Source organism: Pogona vitticeps, chromosome 2 (genome assembly GCF_051106095.1).
Source record: "Pogona vitticeps strain Pit_001003342236 chromosome 2, PviZW2.1, whole genome shotgun sequence".
Lineage (NCBI taxonomy): Eukaryota > Metazoa > Chordata > Lepidosauria > Squamata > Agamidae > Pogona > Pogona vitticeps.
In genome coordinates, this window is record NC_135784.1 from 26,379,326 (window position 1) to 26,398,038 (window position 18,713).

The 18,713-nt window shown below is 49.2% G+C and overlaps 2 protein-coding genes across 3 annotated transcripts in view; one reads left to right on the forward strand and one right to left on the reverse strand.

Annotated features, from left to right (window-relative positions):
* SKIC2 (SKI2 subunit of superkiller complex) overlaps positions 1 to 6,742 on the forward strand; it is a 40,811-nt gene extending 34,069 nt beyond the window's left edge. For both annotated transcript variants that reach the window (XM_072989029.2, XM_078388425.1), the window contains exons 25-29: positions 839 to 1,049; positions 1,876 to 1,986; positions 3,624 to 3,842; positions 5,470 to 5,610; positions 6,372 to 6,742. In XM_072989029.2, the coding sequence (XP_072845130.2) occupies positions 839 to 1,049; positions 1,876 to 1,986; positions 3,624 to 3,842; positions 5,470 to 5,610; positions 6,372 to 6,572 (883 nt within the window). In that variant the 3' untranslated portion in view covers positions 6,573 to 6,742. The remainder of the gene's footprint in view (positions 1 to 838; positions 1,050 to 1,875; positions 1,987 to 3,623; positions 3,843 to 5,469; positions 5,611 to 6,371) is intronic.
* Positions 6,743 to 7,719: 977 nt separating this feature from the next.
* DXO (decapping exoribonuclease) lies at positions 7,720 to 18,702 on the reverse strand. The gene is made up of 7 exons (XM_020811182.3): positions 18,514 to 18,702; positions 16,196 to 16,590; positions 15,047 to 15,276; positions 13,897 to 14,116; positions 10,432 to 10,567; positions 9,586 to 9,680; positions 7,720 to 8,076 (listed from the first exon to the last, which is right to left on the reverse strand). Exons 1-7 carry the CDS (start codon positions 18,526 to 18,528, stop codon positions 7,935 to 7,937), a joined length of 1,233 nt encoding a protein of 410 aa, XP_020666841.3. The 5' UTR covers positions 18,529 to 18,702; the 3' UTR covers positions 7,720 to 7,934.
* Positions 18,703 to 18,713: the final 11 nt, after the last annotated feature.

The following is an 18,713-nucleotide window of genomic DNA, read 5'->3' on the forward strand; positions in this document are numbered from 1 at the left end:
CTGTTGCCCTCCCGGAAAGCAGCAGCAGCGCTGCCTCCTTCTTCCCCGTGACCTACCAAGTCTCCTCGGGAGTCCGGCGTGGCGGCAGCGCTGGCTTGTCGCAGGCGCCGTTTGCTTGCCAGCTTCTCTCTTGCTTGCTTGCTAATCTGTTGCAGCAAGTAAGCAAGAGAGAAGCTGGCAAGCAAATGGCGCCTGTGGCAAGCCAGCACCACCCCACTTGACGCCAGCGCCAGCGCCGCACCCAGCTCCCAAGGAGACTTCCGGAGGCTGGGCGAACAAGCAGGTGCTGGCCTCTGCCTTGAGCCAGCTGGTAGCCCGCCCCAGAAACTTGCTTTCCTTCCCCTTCCTCTTTGGCCCCTCCGGTGGCGTAAAAGGCAGAGGGAGGGGGTAGTCTTATACGGCGAGTATATAACGAATGCTAGATTTTGAGTGGAAATGTTGGGGTTGTCTTGTACGCCCAGTCATCTTATATGCTGGCAAATACAGTACTTGAAAAGTATTTGAATACAAAAGAGAGGCAGGATCTGTGCTCAGTCATCCCAGAGGGCAGAACCACAAAACAATGGGCTCAAGCGACAGGAAGTTTATTTAGGCTGAATATCAGGAGATAATTCCTAATTGTCAGTGCAGTAAGACAGCGGGACCCCTTACGTTGGGAGGTGTTGAGCGCTCCAGCGCTGGAGGCATTCAAGAGAAAACTGGACCACCCTCTGTCAAAAGTGCTTTGAGTTGGGTTCTTGCACAGAGCAGGGAGGGGTTGCTGGCCCTTGATCGCCTTATGGGCCCCTCTTCCAACTCCATGATTCTGTGATTCTACTTCTGCTCTCACCATTGGCAGGAATGAACCACCAGGTCCATCTGCGGCCACAGCCACCCAGGAACTGCTGCGTTTGGCCGAGGGCTCCCCGGAGGGCCTCCCCCTCTTGGATCCCATCAACGATCTTCAGCTAAAGGATCTGGAGGTGGTGGAGGGCATAGTGAAGGCCCGGCGCCTTGAGGAGGCACTGCCAGGATTCCAGTGTGTGCATAGCCCCCGCTTCCACATGGAGGTATTATGGGGTGTGGGGCTGGGCTGGGCTGGAACAGAGGGCTGGAGAGTCTGAGGCTGCCCTGCTAGAACTTGAGTGAAATCAAGGAATCGGAACAGCTGGGGTTAGGACGCCGACCCCCGTCAGGCCTCATCATGGGCTGAGGCTGTGTGAGGGCTGATGGGAGTTGTAGTTTAGCCACATTTCAAGGTAGGTTCTGACCAAAATGATGAACGCAGGTATGTATGTGTGAATGTAATGTCTACAGTTGGACACGTCTGCAAAATTCTGTACTCGGAGATTCTTTGGCTTCAGAAAGAGTCAGACCTCCGCAGGCGACGGGGTGACAAAGTAGCACGCTGAAGGTTCACAGGAGAAGCATCCTTCAGTCACCCTTTGTGCCATCCAAAGCGAGCAGAAGCAAACATCTCCTGGGAGCCAGAGGTTGGGGGTTCGATTCCCCTGCTGTGCCTCTGGCGAAAACAGTCAGCCTGTGGTGGCCTTGGGCAGGCTGCCCTGTCCCGTGGCGCCTCCCCCCCCCCCCCAGAGGAAGGAAACTGGGAAACCACTTCTAAATATTCTCTACCTGGAAAAACCCTGAAAGACGTGTCTCCATAAGTCAGGACGGAATTGAGGGCACAGGACAGTTATTAAAGGAAAGCATGCAGAAGCCAAAGATGAGCAGACTTGACCCTGAAATGTTGCAGCTGCCTGTTTAGTCAGGCATTTGGGGGGAAAGGGGGCTGGAAGGAGGAGCTTTTCAGCCTCACTTGGGGATGGCAGGAGGTTGGGGGAAGCCGAGTTAAGATCCTTACCTCTTCTTTCTGCTCCCTTTTTTCCCCTGCAGTTTGTGCGGTTCCGAGAGCGCCAGCGGGTGCTGGAGGAGATAGAGCAGCTCCGTTACCTGCTCTCCGACCAGTCCCTCCTCTTGCTGCCCGAGTATCACCAACGCGTCGAGGTAGGAGCTTTTCCAGGGCAATTTGAGGACAAAGGTTTGGCCAAGGAGGCCCGAGAAAAGGGTCAAGGGAAAAACCCCATCTATCCCGCTGAGTCTCCCTCCTTGCCTGTCGGAGCTCCGTCTTCCTCCTTTGGAAGCAGCGGCAGCCCAAGAGGGTTGAGGGAGCTGCTTGGAGCAATGCTTCCAGGAGAGAGCAAGCTCGATGCCAGGGGTTCCCGACCTTGGGTAAGTCAGGTAGGTGTTCTTGGATGGCACCTCCCAGAAGCCTCCGCCACCCATTGTGCCGGCCAGGATTTCTGGGAGTTGCAGTCCGAGAACCCTTGATTTACCCAAGATTGGGAACCACACCTGGGATGGGGGTTCGAGTTCTCCTCAAAGGGTTGGAGCCCATGCTCCGTCAGCGACCACAAGCATAGCCACTCTTTGAGGCTGACGAGAGCACCCTCCAGAGAGCTACCAGGTCTCCAACTTCGGTGTGTTCAGACCAGCTGAGCACACACCAGTACAGTGGTGCCTCGCTTGACGAGGATAATTCGTTCCTTTCAAATCACTGTTAAGCAAAATCCTCGTCAAGCAAAACAAAAAAGCCCATTGAAATGCATTGAAAACCGGTTCAATTAGTTCCAATGGGTGAATTACCTCAGCGTCCAGCGAAGATCCTCCATAGGATGGCCATTTTCGGTGCCTGTAAAGCGAGGAATCCGTCCTAAAACACAGCGGGGAGCCATTCTGAAGACCCGACAATCAGCTGTAAAGATCATTGTTAAGCGAAAAATCGATTCCCGAAGCAGGGAACCGATTGTCGTTAAGCGATTTTTGCCTATTAAAACATCATTTTGCGATTTCAAAAGCGATCGCAAAAACTTCATTGTCAAGCGATTTCCTCATCTAACGAGGTAATCATCAAGCGAGGCACCACTGTATATGTAATACTTACTGGGGTTTATTTGAATTGGATTAAGGAGTTTCCCTAAGCAGCTACTGTCATTTTGATCAGCCTCACATCAATTTATTGTAAATGCAGAGGGAGATTGGGGGGGCTGCCATCAGGTTTAAAGAAATCTTAACTGATAGTCAGACAACATGTTTCCTTAAAGGGCCTTTCAGCGGCACCGCAGCCAAATAGTTTTGAAAAGAAATGGACAGTTGTGGTTTTATTTTAACCATGTACATATCACTGCAGCTATATGCTGTTGAGCATCTTATAACACATAACAAAGGTTAAAGACATGGTCAGTCAAGTTTGTCTTTAGTTAAATAGAAAGCTCTGGATAGAAAGTTAAATAGAAAACTGCTGGATAGCTCGGTGGTTTAGGTCTCAGACGGTGGAGCCAGAGGTTGGGCGTTTGATTCCCCACTGACTCCTAGATGGGCTGGACAGGGTGATCTATAGGGTCCCTTCTAGTTCTGCAGTTCTAGAATGATAAGACACATAATAATGAAGGAATAGAGCGCATGTGGGTCTCCAGATGCAGCTGGGTTGCCACCGCACCCCGGACATCAGCTTCTGTGTGTCCCACCCCACCCGTCACGGTGGGCACCGGCGGCCGCCACCACGGCCGTGCACCCCTGGGGGGTCGCTGCCTTCTTTCCTCCATGACTGCGGCAGGTCTACCTTCTCTCCTACCCCCTCTCAGGTCCTGCGTTCCCTCGGCTACATCAACCACAGTGGGGCCGTGGAGCTCAAAGGGAGCGTGGCCCGTCAGATCAGCAACCACGAGCTGCTCCTGACGCAGCTGCTCCTCGACAACACCCTGACGGACCTGCGGCCGGAGGAAATTGTGGCCTTGCTCAGCTGCACCGTCTGCCAGGTGCGCACCCAGGTGGAGCCCCAGCTGCCTTCCGTCCTTCAGAAGGTGAGGGTCTGTGACTGAATGGGGGACAGGGAGTAACCATTGTGGTCACTGCTGTTTCAGCAGCAGGATTTTTGGGCATGCGGCGTGGCAAAGGCTCGACCCCCCCCCCCCAAATCTGCACAACCCTGAAAAGCGATCAGGGCTCATTCATTCATTCATGGAGACTTTGGGTCTTTATGTGGCATAAAGTATTTTTTTCATTTTCTCAGAAACTCTTTTTTAGTGCTTTTACCTCTTCCCCCTTTACCTCTAGTTTTATAGGATAAAATGTTCTATACTGTTGGGTTTTTTTGCCTTTGTTTTATGATGCACTTTTTCAGACATTGTATTACTACTGCATTTTATTTTATTTTTAGTATTTGGTTTGAAATAACAGCAGGGTCGCCTTATCTGCAGTAACAGTATCTGCTGATTAACTTATTCACAGTCTGGAAAATATTAAAAGAAAAATCCCCAAAAAATGTTTCTAGTGGAGAAGTTACCAGAACTGGCCACGAGAGGGAGCCAGAGGCCATGTGATGGGTAGCATTCACTATTATAATAGGGTTTGCTATTACTGTATCTGCATTTTGCAACATCTCTAAGGGGGGCTTGGAACCCATCCCCTGCAGATACGGGAGTCCTGCTGTATGCACTGCTGTAGGAACTCTGGTCAATGAGGCGATTAAAAAATGTATTACAATTTGTTGTGGTGGTGGGTATATATTCTCATTAAGGTAAGAGTGGCTGATTCCTTTTCTTGGAATCAAACACATTGCAAGCTTTCATGGAGAAAATTCCACCTCTTCAGGCTTCACGGATCCCTGTAGCTTGGTACAAAGGAGGCTGTGGCTTGAGACCACAGCCTCAAGAAGACCGACATACACGCTCATAGACTTGTGCCATCCTTTTTGGCGATTCTTGTCTACAGTGTTTCTGCACTATCCACGAAGAGGCATCGCTCAGTCTGAAGTGGTGGAATTCTCTCCATCAATACAGGGCTTGAGAACTGTGATCTGAACCCCCTGGGCTCTTGTCCTTGTTTGATACTTCGAAGGAAGCAGTGCCTTTGACCAGAAAATAGAAGTGACGCGTTCCCATGCCAAATCTGCCATTCTAATAATTATATTTCTTGCGTTGAGCAAGAAGAACACAAGGGACTCATTTTAAAAATGATTCAAAGCTGTTATGATGTTAAAACCCTTGTTCTTTATATGTCTCCGCCAGCTTCTCCATTTGGTAAATGCAAAGGTCTCTTGATGTTATGGTTGTGGGTTTTTCGGGCTTTTTGTCCGTGTTCTGAAGGTTGTTCTTCCTAACGTTTCGCCAGGAGGAACAACCTTCAAAACACTGCCAAAAAGCCCGAAAAACCCACAACAACCATTAGATCCCGACTGTGAAAGCCTTCGCAAATCTCTTGATGCTAAATCGGACACGGTGTGTTTGAGCACTGGTTTCTGTCTTCCTCCAGCCAGTTCAGTCCAGATGCTTTGAAACCCCCCCTCCAGCCCCTGTCAGCCTCCCAACTAATGATCAGGAATTCTGAGGCATGGCGTTTAGAACCGCTGGACGGTGCTGAATTGGGGGCAGAGCTACTGACCGGCACTCCTGGTTCACAGAATCCCCCGTCTCTTGCTTTGCCCTTCAGGGCATCGAGCACATCCGATCGGTGGCCGAAGAGATCGCCCTTTTGCAGCGGAAGTGCGGCCTGCAGGAGTCTGTGGAGGACTTTGTTGAGCAGTACAAATTCGGGCTGGTGGAGGTGGTCTACGAATGGGCCCGCGGCATGGTAAGCGTTTGAGCTCCGTTGCCAGCCTGTCTGCCTTCCAATGCGAACTTGCCTCCTTAACTGGGTCTTCTTCCCGTTTCCTCCTTCAAGGCCGACCAACGGCCCTCTGCGGAGAGCCGGTCTGCCTGGTCACTTCCTGAGCATAACAATTCTTGAACAAAGGCCTAACTGGGGGGGGGGGGGAGTGGGAAGAGTGCTTGAGTTGTAACACTGGGAGGAAGACACAGAGCCCTGGACCTCTTGCTAGCCTTGGACATGGTGGTAGATGAAGACTAGGAATCCAGTTGGAATCTCACTTCTGCCATTAAGTCACAAGGGAATCTTACCCAAGCGACACTGTTTGTGCAGGTTGTACGAAGATGACTCTGTGGTACTAACTTACAGCGATCTACCTTTTTAATCGCACAGATTCAGTCCCATACTGGAGGGGTGCACTTTCTTCTCTTTAATAGAAGGGCAGAATCCTATCCACTTCCATGCTTGTGGAAGAGCAATGGCACAGATGCTTTCTTCCCTCAGAAGCTCTATCTGCAACCTGGTTGTGAAACGGGGTGAAGCCAAAGAGCAGCCTGCTGTGGGAGGCAAACATATGTGGGATTTGCTTGCCCAAGGGCTTCAGCGGTGCCCTCTTGTAGCTGATTCTACCCTCACCCCATTTCAACCAAGCCCTTTAATCGTGTCCTCTCTGCAGACTTCCTGGAGGTGGCCCAAAACCCACCTGTCCACTAACCACCCCTACGGTCTCTCTCTTCCCTCCCAAGCCGTTTGCAGAGATTGCCCGCCTGACGGACGTCCAGGAAGGGATCATCGTCCGTTGCATCCAACGCCTGGATGAGACCTGTCGGGAGATGCGTAACGCTGCCCGGGTCACCGGGGAGCCAACCCTCCATGCCAAGATGGAGGCTGCCTCGAACATGATCAAGAGGGACATCGTCTTTGCCGCCAGCCTCTACACCCAGTGAAGGGGGCAGGGTTTGCTTGGACTCATCCCACCTCCCTGGATGTGTGTGTGTGTGTGTGTGTGTGTGTGTTTGTGTGTATGTGTGTAGTCCTTGACCTCTGAGAGGTTGTCATGAGTCTCGTGGACAGAAAGAATAAAAGACGCCCTTCTTGCCAACAAGAAGGTATGGAATGACCTTGTCTTGCCTCTCACACAGCAAAGGGTGTTGGCCACAGAGGTCCTTCTGAAGCCCCCCTTTTCCTTTGGGAAACCACCAAAAACTTTCTCATGGTGGCTGGAGAGAAACACAGAGCCTCCCACTCTGCAAACCGAACTATGGAGTTGGAACCAGTGGCAGCCTATATGCTGGCCGTATCATTCCCCATCTACAGAGAACCAGCGGCACATAAACATCATCACAGATCCAGAGGAGGGTCACTGAATCATGGAATTGGAAGAAGGGAGTAGAAGGCCATTGAGTCCAATCCCACCCACCCCCACCCCCCACTCAAGGCAGGAATCCCAAATCAAAGCAGATCTGACTGATGGTGCTCCAATTTTCTTTTGAATGCCAGGGGTGTCTCTAAAAGGGCAGATCTCTCAAGCCCCTTCCTTTCCTTGGGCACACAGGCGACCCGGGGAGGGGGGGGCTGCCACACACCCGTAACATAATTGGTGTAGCTATTCCTGTTAGAATTTCCTTAAGCCTTTTCTGCCTGAGATGACTGCCTCAGCTCTGCCTCAGGGGAGATGTTTTTTGACCACAACTCCCATCATCCTTCACCGCTGACAATGCTGGCCAGGACGGATGTGAGCTGGAGGCTAACCCATTCCTTGGCCCTGTGGCTGAGGGCCTTGGGCAAAGGCAGCTTTGGCTGATGCCCCGTAACCCACCTCCTTTGGGATGGCAAATGTCAGGCCCATCTCCGGGGCTCGCTTGACGTCTTATCGCTCTCATGGCTTCTCGGAGGCCTTTGGGGAGATGACGCCTCAGGCACCAGCCCAGGATCTCTGAAACGTCTGTTCTTTCTCAGAGACCCCCTCCAACTCCTAAAGGATCCTTGCTAGAGGATGTCTCTCTCTCTCTCTCACTCTCACACATACACTTCTTCAAAAAGTCATTCATGAGAAAAAGAACCCCCTCCGTCAGCACAACAAGGGAGACACTGTGTTCACAGCATAGTTTATTACCTCGTTCCGCCTCCGCTGAGAGCAAAGGCGCAGGACGCCCGTCTCTCCCGGCTTCCCAACCAACAGACCCTTCATGCGTTTTTGTTTTCGTTTTGTTTTCTTCCTCGGGGTGCGCGCTCACCGGATCTGGGTTCCCCGGCCGGCCGGCGTCTAGGTACTGTACAAAACCAGCTTGTCCCTCAAGGTGAGGTCATCAGTCCGGGATCCGTGGCGTCGGGGGCTTCTCGGTGCTCATGGCCTCCACGTACCAGTCGGGCAGGAAAATGTAGTCGGAGTCCCGATGTACTGTGTAGGAAATGGGATGGCCTGGTTCCCAGGCAAAGAGGTGAACCAACCTGAAGGGAAGGGGAAGCAGATTAGGTGTTAACTTTCAGAAGGATCGGTGAAAGGGAGATACAGGAGGACGTCGGTACCCGCAGGGGATTGGGTCCAAGCCTCTTCTCCCCCCCCCCCCCGGCAGCCGTGGATACTGTAAAACGCAGAAGTCGCCAACACTATACATAGTGTTGTCTCTGGCACCCTCTAGTGGCTGGTTCTGGTAACTACACCATGGAAATGCATATAAATATGCATTTGTGTTTTTTAATTTAATATTTTCAAACAGCAGATAAGTGATTTCGCGGAGGCTGATCCAGCAGATGGGTAAGTGTACTGTACTATCATCCTTGCAGCAGCACACACGTTCATTAGAGTGGCTGTCAGTAGCTTATACAAGATTCATTAGTGAGATTTATATATCTTGACACCACCCCCCAAAGAGCTGAAGGGAGCTCTCCTCTCCACGTCATCCTCTCAAACAGCCCTGTGAAGTAGGTGAAGCTGACAAAGTAGCGAGCCCACCGTCTCTCCGCCATTTCCCTACCCTTATCTAGTGAAGATCCTGCTATGTATACCCTGGGTTGGGCAAATCACATTTCCACTTTCCTGTTCTGGGTTGTGGTGCCTGGGGGAGGGGGGGGGGGTTGGGGTGCAGATCTGTGTTTCTAGACTCCAAGGAATGGGTTGGAAAAATAAAAAAATAGATATACAGCTGCACACTTGTAATGCTGTCCTCAATACATAAGATCCAGCTCTCAATTTACCCGTGTATTAGCTGGCTGGATAGTTCAGTGATTTAGGCTGGGAGTTCAATTCCTTACTGTGCTTCCTGTGAGTAAAGGCAGCCTGTGTGACCTTGGGCAGGGCACACCCAGAAAAAGGGAAGGGTAAACCCTTTTAAAAGTCAGCCTAAGTTAGAATTGACTTGACAGCACATTATTATTCTTCATTATTGTGCCTATTAGGTTCCTTCTAGGCTCTTCTGTTCTACTGAACTAGCCCCATATTTTCTCCCATCTATGCTCAGCAAGAGTTATACAGTGGTGCTCCGCATAGCGACGTTAATCTGTTCCAGGATTAACGTCACTATCCGGATTCTTCGCTATCCGGTCGGGGGAAAACCCATAGGAACGCATTAAACTCCGTTTAATGTGTTCCTATTAGGGAAAAACTCACCGATAAGCGAAGAATCCTGGATCTGGCTGCCATTTTCGCTCCCCGGTAAACGAGGGCAGGGCACGAAAATGGTGCGGGCGGCCATTTTCTGCACCTGGTGGCCATTTTGGAACCGCCGATCAGCTGTTTCCAAACTGGCCACTGGGTGCAGAAATGATCGCAATGCGATGTTTAACGTATCTAAACATCGCAATGCGATCGCATTAGCAACCTCAAAAAACAGGTCGCTATGCAGATTCGTCGTTAAACGGTGCGCTCGTTAAGCGAGGCACCACTGTAGTTTAAATTTAAAGATAGGATAGACAGAAAAAAGAATGAATGAGTGAAGAGACTGTATCACAACCACTTACTTTGGATTGTCCTCTGTCACTACTTTCTTGACAAAAGCCAAAAATGCAGCACAAAAATTCATGCACACAGCAGGCTTCCAGCAGCCGGGATCTTCCTGTCATGGAGGAGAAAGCAGGGGGTGCGTTTCAGACCATAGGAGATTTAGGAATAATATACTCCAGGCTGGTGCCTGTCTGCATATGTACAGGCACAGACCAGTGAGATTCCTTCTCTTTCCTGCATGCACAAATTCCAGGCAATTAAGGGCAGTGGTCTCCTCTGATGAAAAAGTTGTCTTCTTAGATGAGCCCAGAAGTGAGAAGGGGAAAATGCAAGGGGGATCCGCTGGAGGAGGCTTGATCCACCACTACTTTGTGGCCCTGGGTGCCAGACTGGTTCCCCCTTACACCCACTCCGTGCCTTGCCAGGCCCAGAAATGGAAAATTTAAAAAAAGAGCAAACATCAGAGTACCCCAAGAGCCACCTCCAGCTTTGGTTTTGGACCCGCTGAAAACAAAAACTGCTGCTCCAGGAGACCTTCCACAGCGGGGGTGGAAAAATCTGCAACACAAAAACCGGTCCTGGGGGCCAGTGAAGACCCTTGAGGCCTGGAGGGGACCCTGAAAATCTCCTTAGAAGGTTCAGATGGCCCACCAGGCGCCTTCCGATCACCCTGGCTGGCTCCTGATCATCCGGCAGCCTTTAGCAACTACATCATTTCCTGGGAGAATTGACAAAAATCTTCGCTTATCACCAGTGAGACCGTCATGGAGTCTCGGAGGAGTCTCCTTCGGCTAGCAAGGAGTCCAGGGGACTGAAATACCGGGACTCTCTTTGGACGGCGAACTTAGTTGAATTACACTCACCTTGATGAGCTGGAATATCTTCATAGTCTCAAAGGTTTCCAGCCCGACCACAGAGCCGTCTGGCCCCCGGTATCCTGCAACAATCCGCGACACTCCAGGTAAAAAGGACTGAGCCCACCACTTGATCATCTTCTGCCTGGAACAGGAGAGGAGCGCAAAAGCTAAGAAAATCTGCTCCGCTTGGGAAACTGGCTTTCATTCAACTGCAAATCTCAGAACCTCACAGCCAGGAAGTAACTTTTTCTCCGCTCAATATCCTCCAGGTAACTTCTGCTGCCCTTCCCAAAGGTTTGACACCCACCCTCCCCCTCCCAGATTCTCTCCTTAAGCACCAACACTAAACACAGAAACCATCAAGAATATTAAGACGCTAAATCAGATTAAGACCCTTCGAGTTCGGTATCATGTTTTCTTCCCAACATGGCCAATCAATCCCTTTTGGGAAGGACACGAGATGGGGGGGGGAGGGACAAATCAAATCTACAACAGCAACCATTAAGGATCACAAAGGAATTAAACAGAATAAGGCTTTTGTTGAAAAAGGGATGCAGTGGTGCCTCGACTTACGAACACCCCGACATATGACCATGTCAGGATTTTGTTCTTTTGGTGAACAGGGAGTTAAATTTTAATATTGCAATGGAAGTGCAAAGTCAGGAAGGTAGAGTAAAAGCCAATGTAATGACTTACAGCATACAGGTGTAACAAGCTGATGTAATGCTTGATTGTTAAGCAAAACCAGCTGTAATGATGAAATCTGATTGGTTGTTCTGGGTATAAATGCAACAGAGACAGAACAGACCTTTGTCACTCAGCAGTAAGTCTGGTGGTCATTTGCTTCTATGTCATTGCTCTGAATGTTGTTATGCCAAATGTATATTGCCTTGTATATATGTTTAGCCATATCCAATATATTATAATCACTAAGAACTCTCTCATGTCATTTTCTCCCCACGTCTAAGTCTCTTACTTTGCTAAATTGAAGTGGGAAGACTGGAAGCAGTCTGATAAGAGGCTCTGTATACAGTAACTAGTGTCCTTAAGTTTCAAGGCTTGTCTTTTAAACAGAGTGCTCTTGCCAAGCTTCACATTCAATCGGACTCTAAGAAGTGTTTTTGAGGCCAGGGCCTCATTAAGACTCCAGAGTTTTGGCCCCACGCCAACAGACCATTTCAAGTCGTGACCAGCTCCGGCCGCAAAATTTTGCTTCGACTTGTAACTGGAAAAAGGCAAGGGAAAAAAAGCGGGGAATTCAAATTTGCTAACTGTTGGTAGGCGAAGAGGCTGATTCTTTTAGCACTTTCGCCCCAACGGTTAGAATGTGTGCGTTGGAGGAGGCTTCAGACTGCCTGGAGCTGCTTTCTGCTCCTGAGTAAGTGCATTTACAGTGGTGCCCCACATGACGATGATAATCCGTTCCATAGAAATCGGTGTTTAGCGAAATCATTGACATGTGAAAACCATTTCCCCACTGGAATGCATTGAAAACCGTTTAATGCGTTCCAATGGGGAAAATACCTCGTCGTTTTGCGAAGATCGCCCATAGGGAAGCCATTTTGCGAAGCGCCGATCAGCTGTAAAAATGGCTGTCCTGTGAAGCATGGGTCCCAAAAACATAGGGCAGCCATTTTGCAAAGCCGACGATCAGCTGTAGAAATTGTTGTCTTGCGAATAAACGGTCCGCGAAGCACGGACCAAATCATCGTCAAGTGAAAATCGCCCATTGGAATGACTGTTTTGCGAATCCTATAGCGATCGCAAAAAGTCATCGTTTTGCGGATTCATCGTTTAGCAGGGTCGTCTAGCAAGGTACCACTGTACTATGTTTTGCAGGGTGGGTTTGGCTGTGGGTTTTTGTTTCTGTGCTGTGATTTTTTGGTTTTGGTTAAAAAAAAAATCAGCCCTGACACATTCCTATGGGGCTCGCGATGTTTTAGTTTTATTTTTTAGCGTTTTTTTCTTCTGGAATAGATTAATCACATTCCAATGTGTTCCTATGGGAAATGGTGCTTCAACTTAACAACCATTTCGAGTTACGCCCATCTTCTGGAACGGATTATTGTCGTAAATCAAGGCACCACTGTACTAAAATATTGTGCCCACTGGTGCTATTAAAATCAAACCTTTAAACGTGTGCAATAATACAAACAGTTGAAAATAACTGACTTGCATAAAAACAATAACAGTTGAAAAGCATTCCAACTACTCTTGAAAACTAATTTCAATTAAAAGGTGTGACGCAATTTAAAATGCTTTAACTAAATACATGTTATCCAGAGAAAATCTTATATCAAAACAAGCCAGATATGTTTTGATGTGTAGTTTTCTTCAGTGGCCACTAAGCCCCATCAAGTACTAAATCGTTAGGAAGGATCGGCACATTAAAACCCTCTAGTTTTTAAAGGCCCAGAAGGTAAAGACCAGAGTAAAACTGTAATGCTAACAGCTTCATTACTATACCCTCTATCAGGCACCAGGATTATTTTAGCCACTGTGGTGTTTAATTATTTGTTGTTTCCATATAGTAAACCCCAAAGCAGGATATGAGCCAAACAAGCTACTTCCAGAAAAAGACCAACTTAAAGTGGTTATTATAATTCAAGGCTCCAGGCCTACTAACTGAGCTAGCCATGCTCTGTCAGCCTGATCCTACCTCTTAGGGTTGTAGGGAGGAGAAACTGAGGAGGAGAATTAATAGTCACATACAGGAATGGGATTTTCAGATTTTTGGGGACTGCAAGTCTCATAATTCTCTGTTTTGGGAGTTCTCCCTGATGGACACTTCAATGTGGTTCACCTGGGAGAAAGGCCTATGCTAGCTAGGCCTAGCTCTGATCAGGCTTTCGACGCCTGCTTCCGTGCCAACTAAATGGAATCTTGGTTTCTGAAGAGGCCTAACTTGGAAGCCAAGCCTAACTTCGCTTCAAAGTCTTCCAGTTTTAGCCTTTCTCACAGGTGAACCGCTTTTAGGTGTCTACCTGTCAGGGAGGACTCCCGGAATGGAGAATTACGGAATCTGTAGTCAAAATTAAAAATCTAAAAATCTCACACCTAAAAATCTCTTCCTGTGGAGAGCTCACATATGTTCCCTTGAGCGCTCCACAGGAAAGGTGGGAGACAAATGGAATGAATATATAAATAGAAATAAGTTAGTCTATAATCCCCAAAGCCCTTTTACACCTTGAAAATACCTTCAGAGAAATGTTGAGCACATTCTACTCAAGGGTACTGAACAGTCAACCTCTGCTGGAAGTTGGAAGGGGTTTCTCCCCAGGGACGTCCACATCTGGCCGTAGTTTACTGAGCAAGGTATTTCTCTTTTCCCACACTAGCCAAGAATTCCAGTCCTCTGGAGAACCACCATTTTGGGTTGGTGAATCACGGCTGACCACCAGCAACGCAGACTGGCCTGTCTGTGTGGCAAGAAGACTGCCCTAGCATCGCCTCGGCTGCCGTTTTGCTCACCTGTAAAAATTCTTTCTATGAGCAAGGCTATGCATGACTTTGCTGGTCTTCAGTTCCACGTAGCAGCTCGGTGGATCTGGCCACGGGCTCCGCGGATCCGTGCAGTCCACCTCTCCTGAGAAGAGAAGAGAGTGGGTTCCCAGGCGGGTCCGAATCACTGTGCAGAACGCCTCGTTCGTGTTTACCACCCCGGATGGATCAGGAGTCCCATCTGGTGTATCTGGAGCAGGAAAAAAAAGGTTGAAAAAAAAATGCTAGAAGCATAATTACTACCCATAGTTCTGGAGAGTTTACAGTCCACAAAAACAATTTTTCCAAGCTGGATGCTTAATATTACAGAAAGGAAGTCATCGTTATAAAATGTCTTAATTCTTCTAGAAGGCTATGTAACCAAAGAGTCTAGAAGTGGGACTGCAGCCTTTAAACCAATGAATAGGTTAGATTAACCATTTGATTTCTAAGAGTGGGCCTGTGCCTATGGAAGGGATGATGATGATGATTAAAAGGTAAAGGTTTCCCTTGACATTTAGTCCAGTCATGTCCGACTGTAGGGCGCGGTGCTCATCCCCGTTTCCAAGCCGTAGAGCCAGCATTTGTCCGAAAACAGTTTCCATGGTCACGTGGCCAGCGCAACTAGACACGGAACGGCATTTACCTTCCCACCATGGTGGTACCTATTTATCTACTCATATTTTTACATGCTTTCAAACTGCTAGGTTGGCGAGGAGCTGGGACAAGCGACGGGAGCTCCCTCCGTTGTGTGAATTCGATCTTACGACGGCTGGTCTTCTCACCTTGCAGCACAAGGGCTTCTGCGGTTTAACCCGCAGCGCCACCACGTCTCTTCATGATGATGGCGATTAATTATTATTAATTATTCAAAAACACCAGGCACAGCCAAAATTATAAAAACACAGACTGGTATTATATAACAAGATAAAAGTTTTAACCAAAACCAGAGACCCGATCCAGAAGGGGAGCTTTCAGATACCTAGTCCCATGCTGAGGAACGACACAACGTGCCATTGAGCAATGTGAGGAGAGCTCTGTGTTGCCCACCCTTGGAAGACCAACGCTGCCCCTGAAAACAGAGGCTCGGGCCTCAGCAGGGCTCGGTGGTCGGTCCCTTCCGGCTCTCCAGGGCACTTACCGGCACACATGTACTGCTCAAACTTGTAGCCCATGTAGGCCAGCTCCTTCAGCAGTTCCGAACGTTGCTCCCGCTCCTCCCGAGCAGCCTCGGTCTCCACCTCGCTGATGTACAGAGTCCCACGGAAGAGGCTGACCGCCAGCAGCCACCCATCCCGAGTTTCGTAGGGCGTGGTCAAGACTTTGGTGAGATGCCCTCGCCACGTCACAAAGTCAGCGTTCAGGGGCCGCCTGCAGAGCAGAGAAAGGCCGTTCCTGAGCGCAGCAGGACAACACAAAGGGCTAGTGGCCAAGGGAAGGCAGCCTGCAGAAACACCAAAGTCCATCTACAACGGAAGCAATGTCTCCTCCTGCAGCCTGGATGGCCTTTTGTGAACTGAACAACACCAGTAGGTGCGGCCATGCCCACAGGCCTCCTCTAGCGCTTGGATGATGGACTGGGTGGCTTCTAGCTTAGCCCCTCCTCAAGGCGTGAAAAACTGAAGTCATTTGCATCTCCCTATTGCTAGGATGTTCATTTTACAAACATCTGGAATGTTCATATGGCCAGTGTCACCATGGATGAACAGGGGACTGGAAATCAAGCCCTGGGAGGAAAGAGTGAAAGAACTGGGCAGGATTAACCTTGAGAAAAGAAGACTAAGGGGAAGATCTAGTAGCCTTTTCAAAGACTTGAAAGGGAGTCATACAGAGGAGGGGCAGGATCCATTCTTGATCATCCCAGAGGGCAGAACATGTAATAATAATGGGCTCAAGATTCAGGAAGCCAGATTTAGGCTGAATAACAGGAAAAACTTATTCACTGTTAGAGCAATACGACAATGGAACCAAACACCTTGGGAAGTGGTGAACGCTCCAACACTAGAGGCATTCAAGAGAAAACTGGACAACCCTCTGTCAAATCTGCTTTGATTTGGATTCCTGCCTTGAGGAGGGGGTTCGACTCAATGGCCTTATAGGCCTCTTCCAACTTCACTATTCTACGATTCTACTCAGAAATGACGGTTGAAATCCTTTGTTCCATACTTACCAGTTAAAAAGCAGAGGTTAAAGACTCACCCAAAGCACAGAGAACTCCATATTATCCTGAACCCAATTTCCTAGTAAAACACATCCGCCCGGCCCACTTTCCTCTCCCCTGGTTCCTCACCCTTTGTCATCGGTCTGTAACTCCTTCTGGTTTTGAGCCACCCACTTCAGCAAGTGATCCAGACCTTCCCGGACGTCCTCATCCCGCTTCACGTAGCGGTCAGGGTAGCCGTCCCGCAGATCAAACCCAGGAGTCGGGCCCTCCATGGGGGGCGGGGCGTAGTAGCGCAGCTGGCGAGCGTCTCCGTGGTAACAGCGCTGGGCGTCGAGAGAAAAGCGTCCAATTTCCACTGGCCGGCGGTAAAAGGGGAACGGGGCATCGTAACGCGAAGCGGTGACTGGGAAAGTAAGGGAAGCCTTCGGGTCGCTCTTCTGGCGCTTTATGTGGTAATCTTGAGGATCCTGGCTGCCCTCTCGCTCTCGAGTCCCAGGGTGGACAGTGGGCTTCATTGGCAACTGTGGGTGGGATAAGGGGCAGTGAGAGCATGAAACTCAAGCTTGAGAACATCCTGCTGGGACATGGCTACCACCCTCGGTAAAACAAGCCAGCCTCCACTCTATGGCTGCATCCCCCACGTTTTGGGCTGTGGCCCCCCATCAGCCCCAGGCAACGTGGCCAATAAGCATAGCTCAATGGTTTAGGTTGAGAGTTCAATTCCCCACTGTGCCTCCTGCATGGTAGAGCCAGCCTGTGTGGCCTTGGGCCAGCTGCACAGCATCAGGACACCCTTAGAAATATTATTCTCTACCTGGAAAACCCTGAAAAGTGTGGTCATAAGCCGGAACTGACTTTTTAGCACATGAATATACACAGTAGCACCTCGACTTACGAACGTCTCCACTTGCAAACAATTCGAGTTACGAATGGCCCTGTTCACAAAAAGTTGCTTCGACCTGCGAACGGACCCTCAACTTACGAACGAAAAAAAGGAGAAAAAAACCTTTCCTGCCCTTTTTTGACCTGAGTTCACCTTAAGTTTTTTTAAAATACCAATTTTTTAAAAAAATTCAGCAAAAACCTGCGTATTACCAATTTATGAGAGAGTGTACTTACACTCTCAGGAATACAGTGGTGTCTCGCAAGATGAAAGTAATTCGTTCCGCGAGTAGCGCTGTCTTGCGAAATTTTCATCTTGTGAAAAGTGGTTTCCCATAGGAATGTGTTGCACTGCATTCCTATGGGAACCTCGCAAGACGAAAATAATTCATTCATCTTGCGAGGCATCGGTCTTGCAAAACAACATTCATCTTGCGAAGCACAGCCATAGAAGAAGCCGTCTTGCGAGGCACCACAGCGATCACAAAAACCATTCATCTTGCGGGTTTTTTGGTCCCGCGAGGCATTCGTTTTGCGAGGCACCACTGTATCAGAAAAAAACTTCGTAACTGTTAGAGCACTAGGAAAATAGAATCAATGACCTTGGGAGGTGGTGAGCACTCCAATGCTGGAGGCTTTCAAGAGAGAATTGGAGAACCCTCTGTCAGATCTGCTTTGATTCGGAATCCTGCACTGAACAGGGGGTTGTACTTGAAAGTCTTACAGGCCCCTTCCAGCTCCATTCTTCTATGATTCTATTTAATAGCCCACATATCCATTTTTAGTAACAAGAAATGTATTTAGGGTCATTTCTGATTTTGTTCCTTTCCTCCTTCAGCATTTTTGCCCCCCTGTGCAGCCCATGAGGGTTAGGGTGACTCCCAGTCCCACTAAAACTTCCCACTTCTAATAGATGTCAAAGAAACTGAGATTCTAAGACAGGTTAACAAATATTCAAAATCAAAAACAACAGACATAGTGAGGCTCTCAAAAGGCCATTTAACGCCATCCCACCGCCAGGCTCGTAAGAAAAGAACTCTTTAAGGCTGGGCTTGATTGGGGAAGTTTCCTTGGAGGAGAAAATCAGCGGGTCTCCTTCCTTACACAGCTCACAGAAGGCGGGGCTGAACTCTGGTTCCAAAAAAAATTGGTGTGTGACAGTGTGTGCGTGCATGTGCGTGTGTACACACACCATGCACACATTTTTCTTATACATTTTGCTTTGGAGGGGAGGGTTCTGATGGGCAGAAAGACACTTGATCAATTAATTAATGTATATTAATAATGCATAAGCAATCCCTATGTATAATTGCCTACATTTACTGATTTGCACGCAAATCCATAAATGTAGGCAATTACACCTAGGGACCCATTTGTTCCACCAGCGACTCCCGTATTTTGCCTCTCCCACCCTTACAGGCTGGGCCCGGGCACACGCACGCACGCACGCACGCACACACACACACACACAAAATACACACACACACCCAATACAAGGGCCACACGCTTATAGGGACCGAGCGATGCCTTCTTTCCCCCCCTCCCCTCCCCACCACAGGTACCTGCTCTGACGTCATCGCAGCACACCCAGAATCCACGCAATGAGGGGGGGCGGTGGAATCAGGTCAGCGCAGCGACAGGAAGCCACGCCCCCTTCTACCTCTCTCTCTTTCTACCCCTCGCTCGCTCTCGCACACACAATGCACGACCCAGGCGTCGGCCCAACCCCGCGACCGCCACAGCGCGGGTTTTTTCCCTCCCC

Coding starts and splice junctions, on each gene's coding strand:
- DXO (XM_020811182.3), bottom strand. Junction 9,681..10,431: donor AGATATTCCAGCTCATCAAG/GTGAGTGTAATT, acceptor CCTCCATGACAG/GAAGATCCCGGCTGCTGGAA. Junction 8,077..9,585: donor GTGACAGAGGACAATCCAAA/GTAAGTGGTTGT, acceptor CCTTCCCTTCAG/GTTGGTTCACCTCTTTGCCT.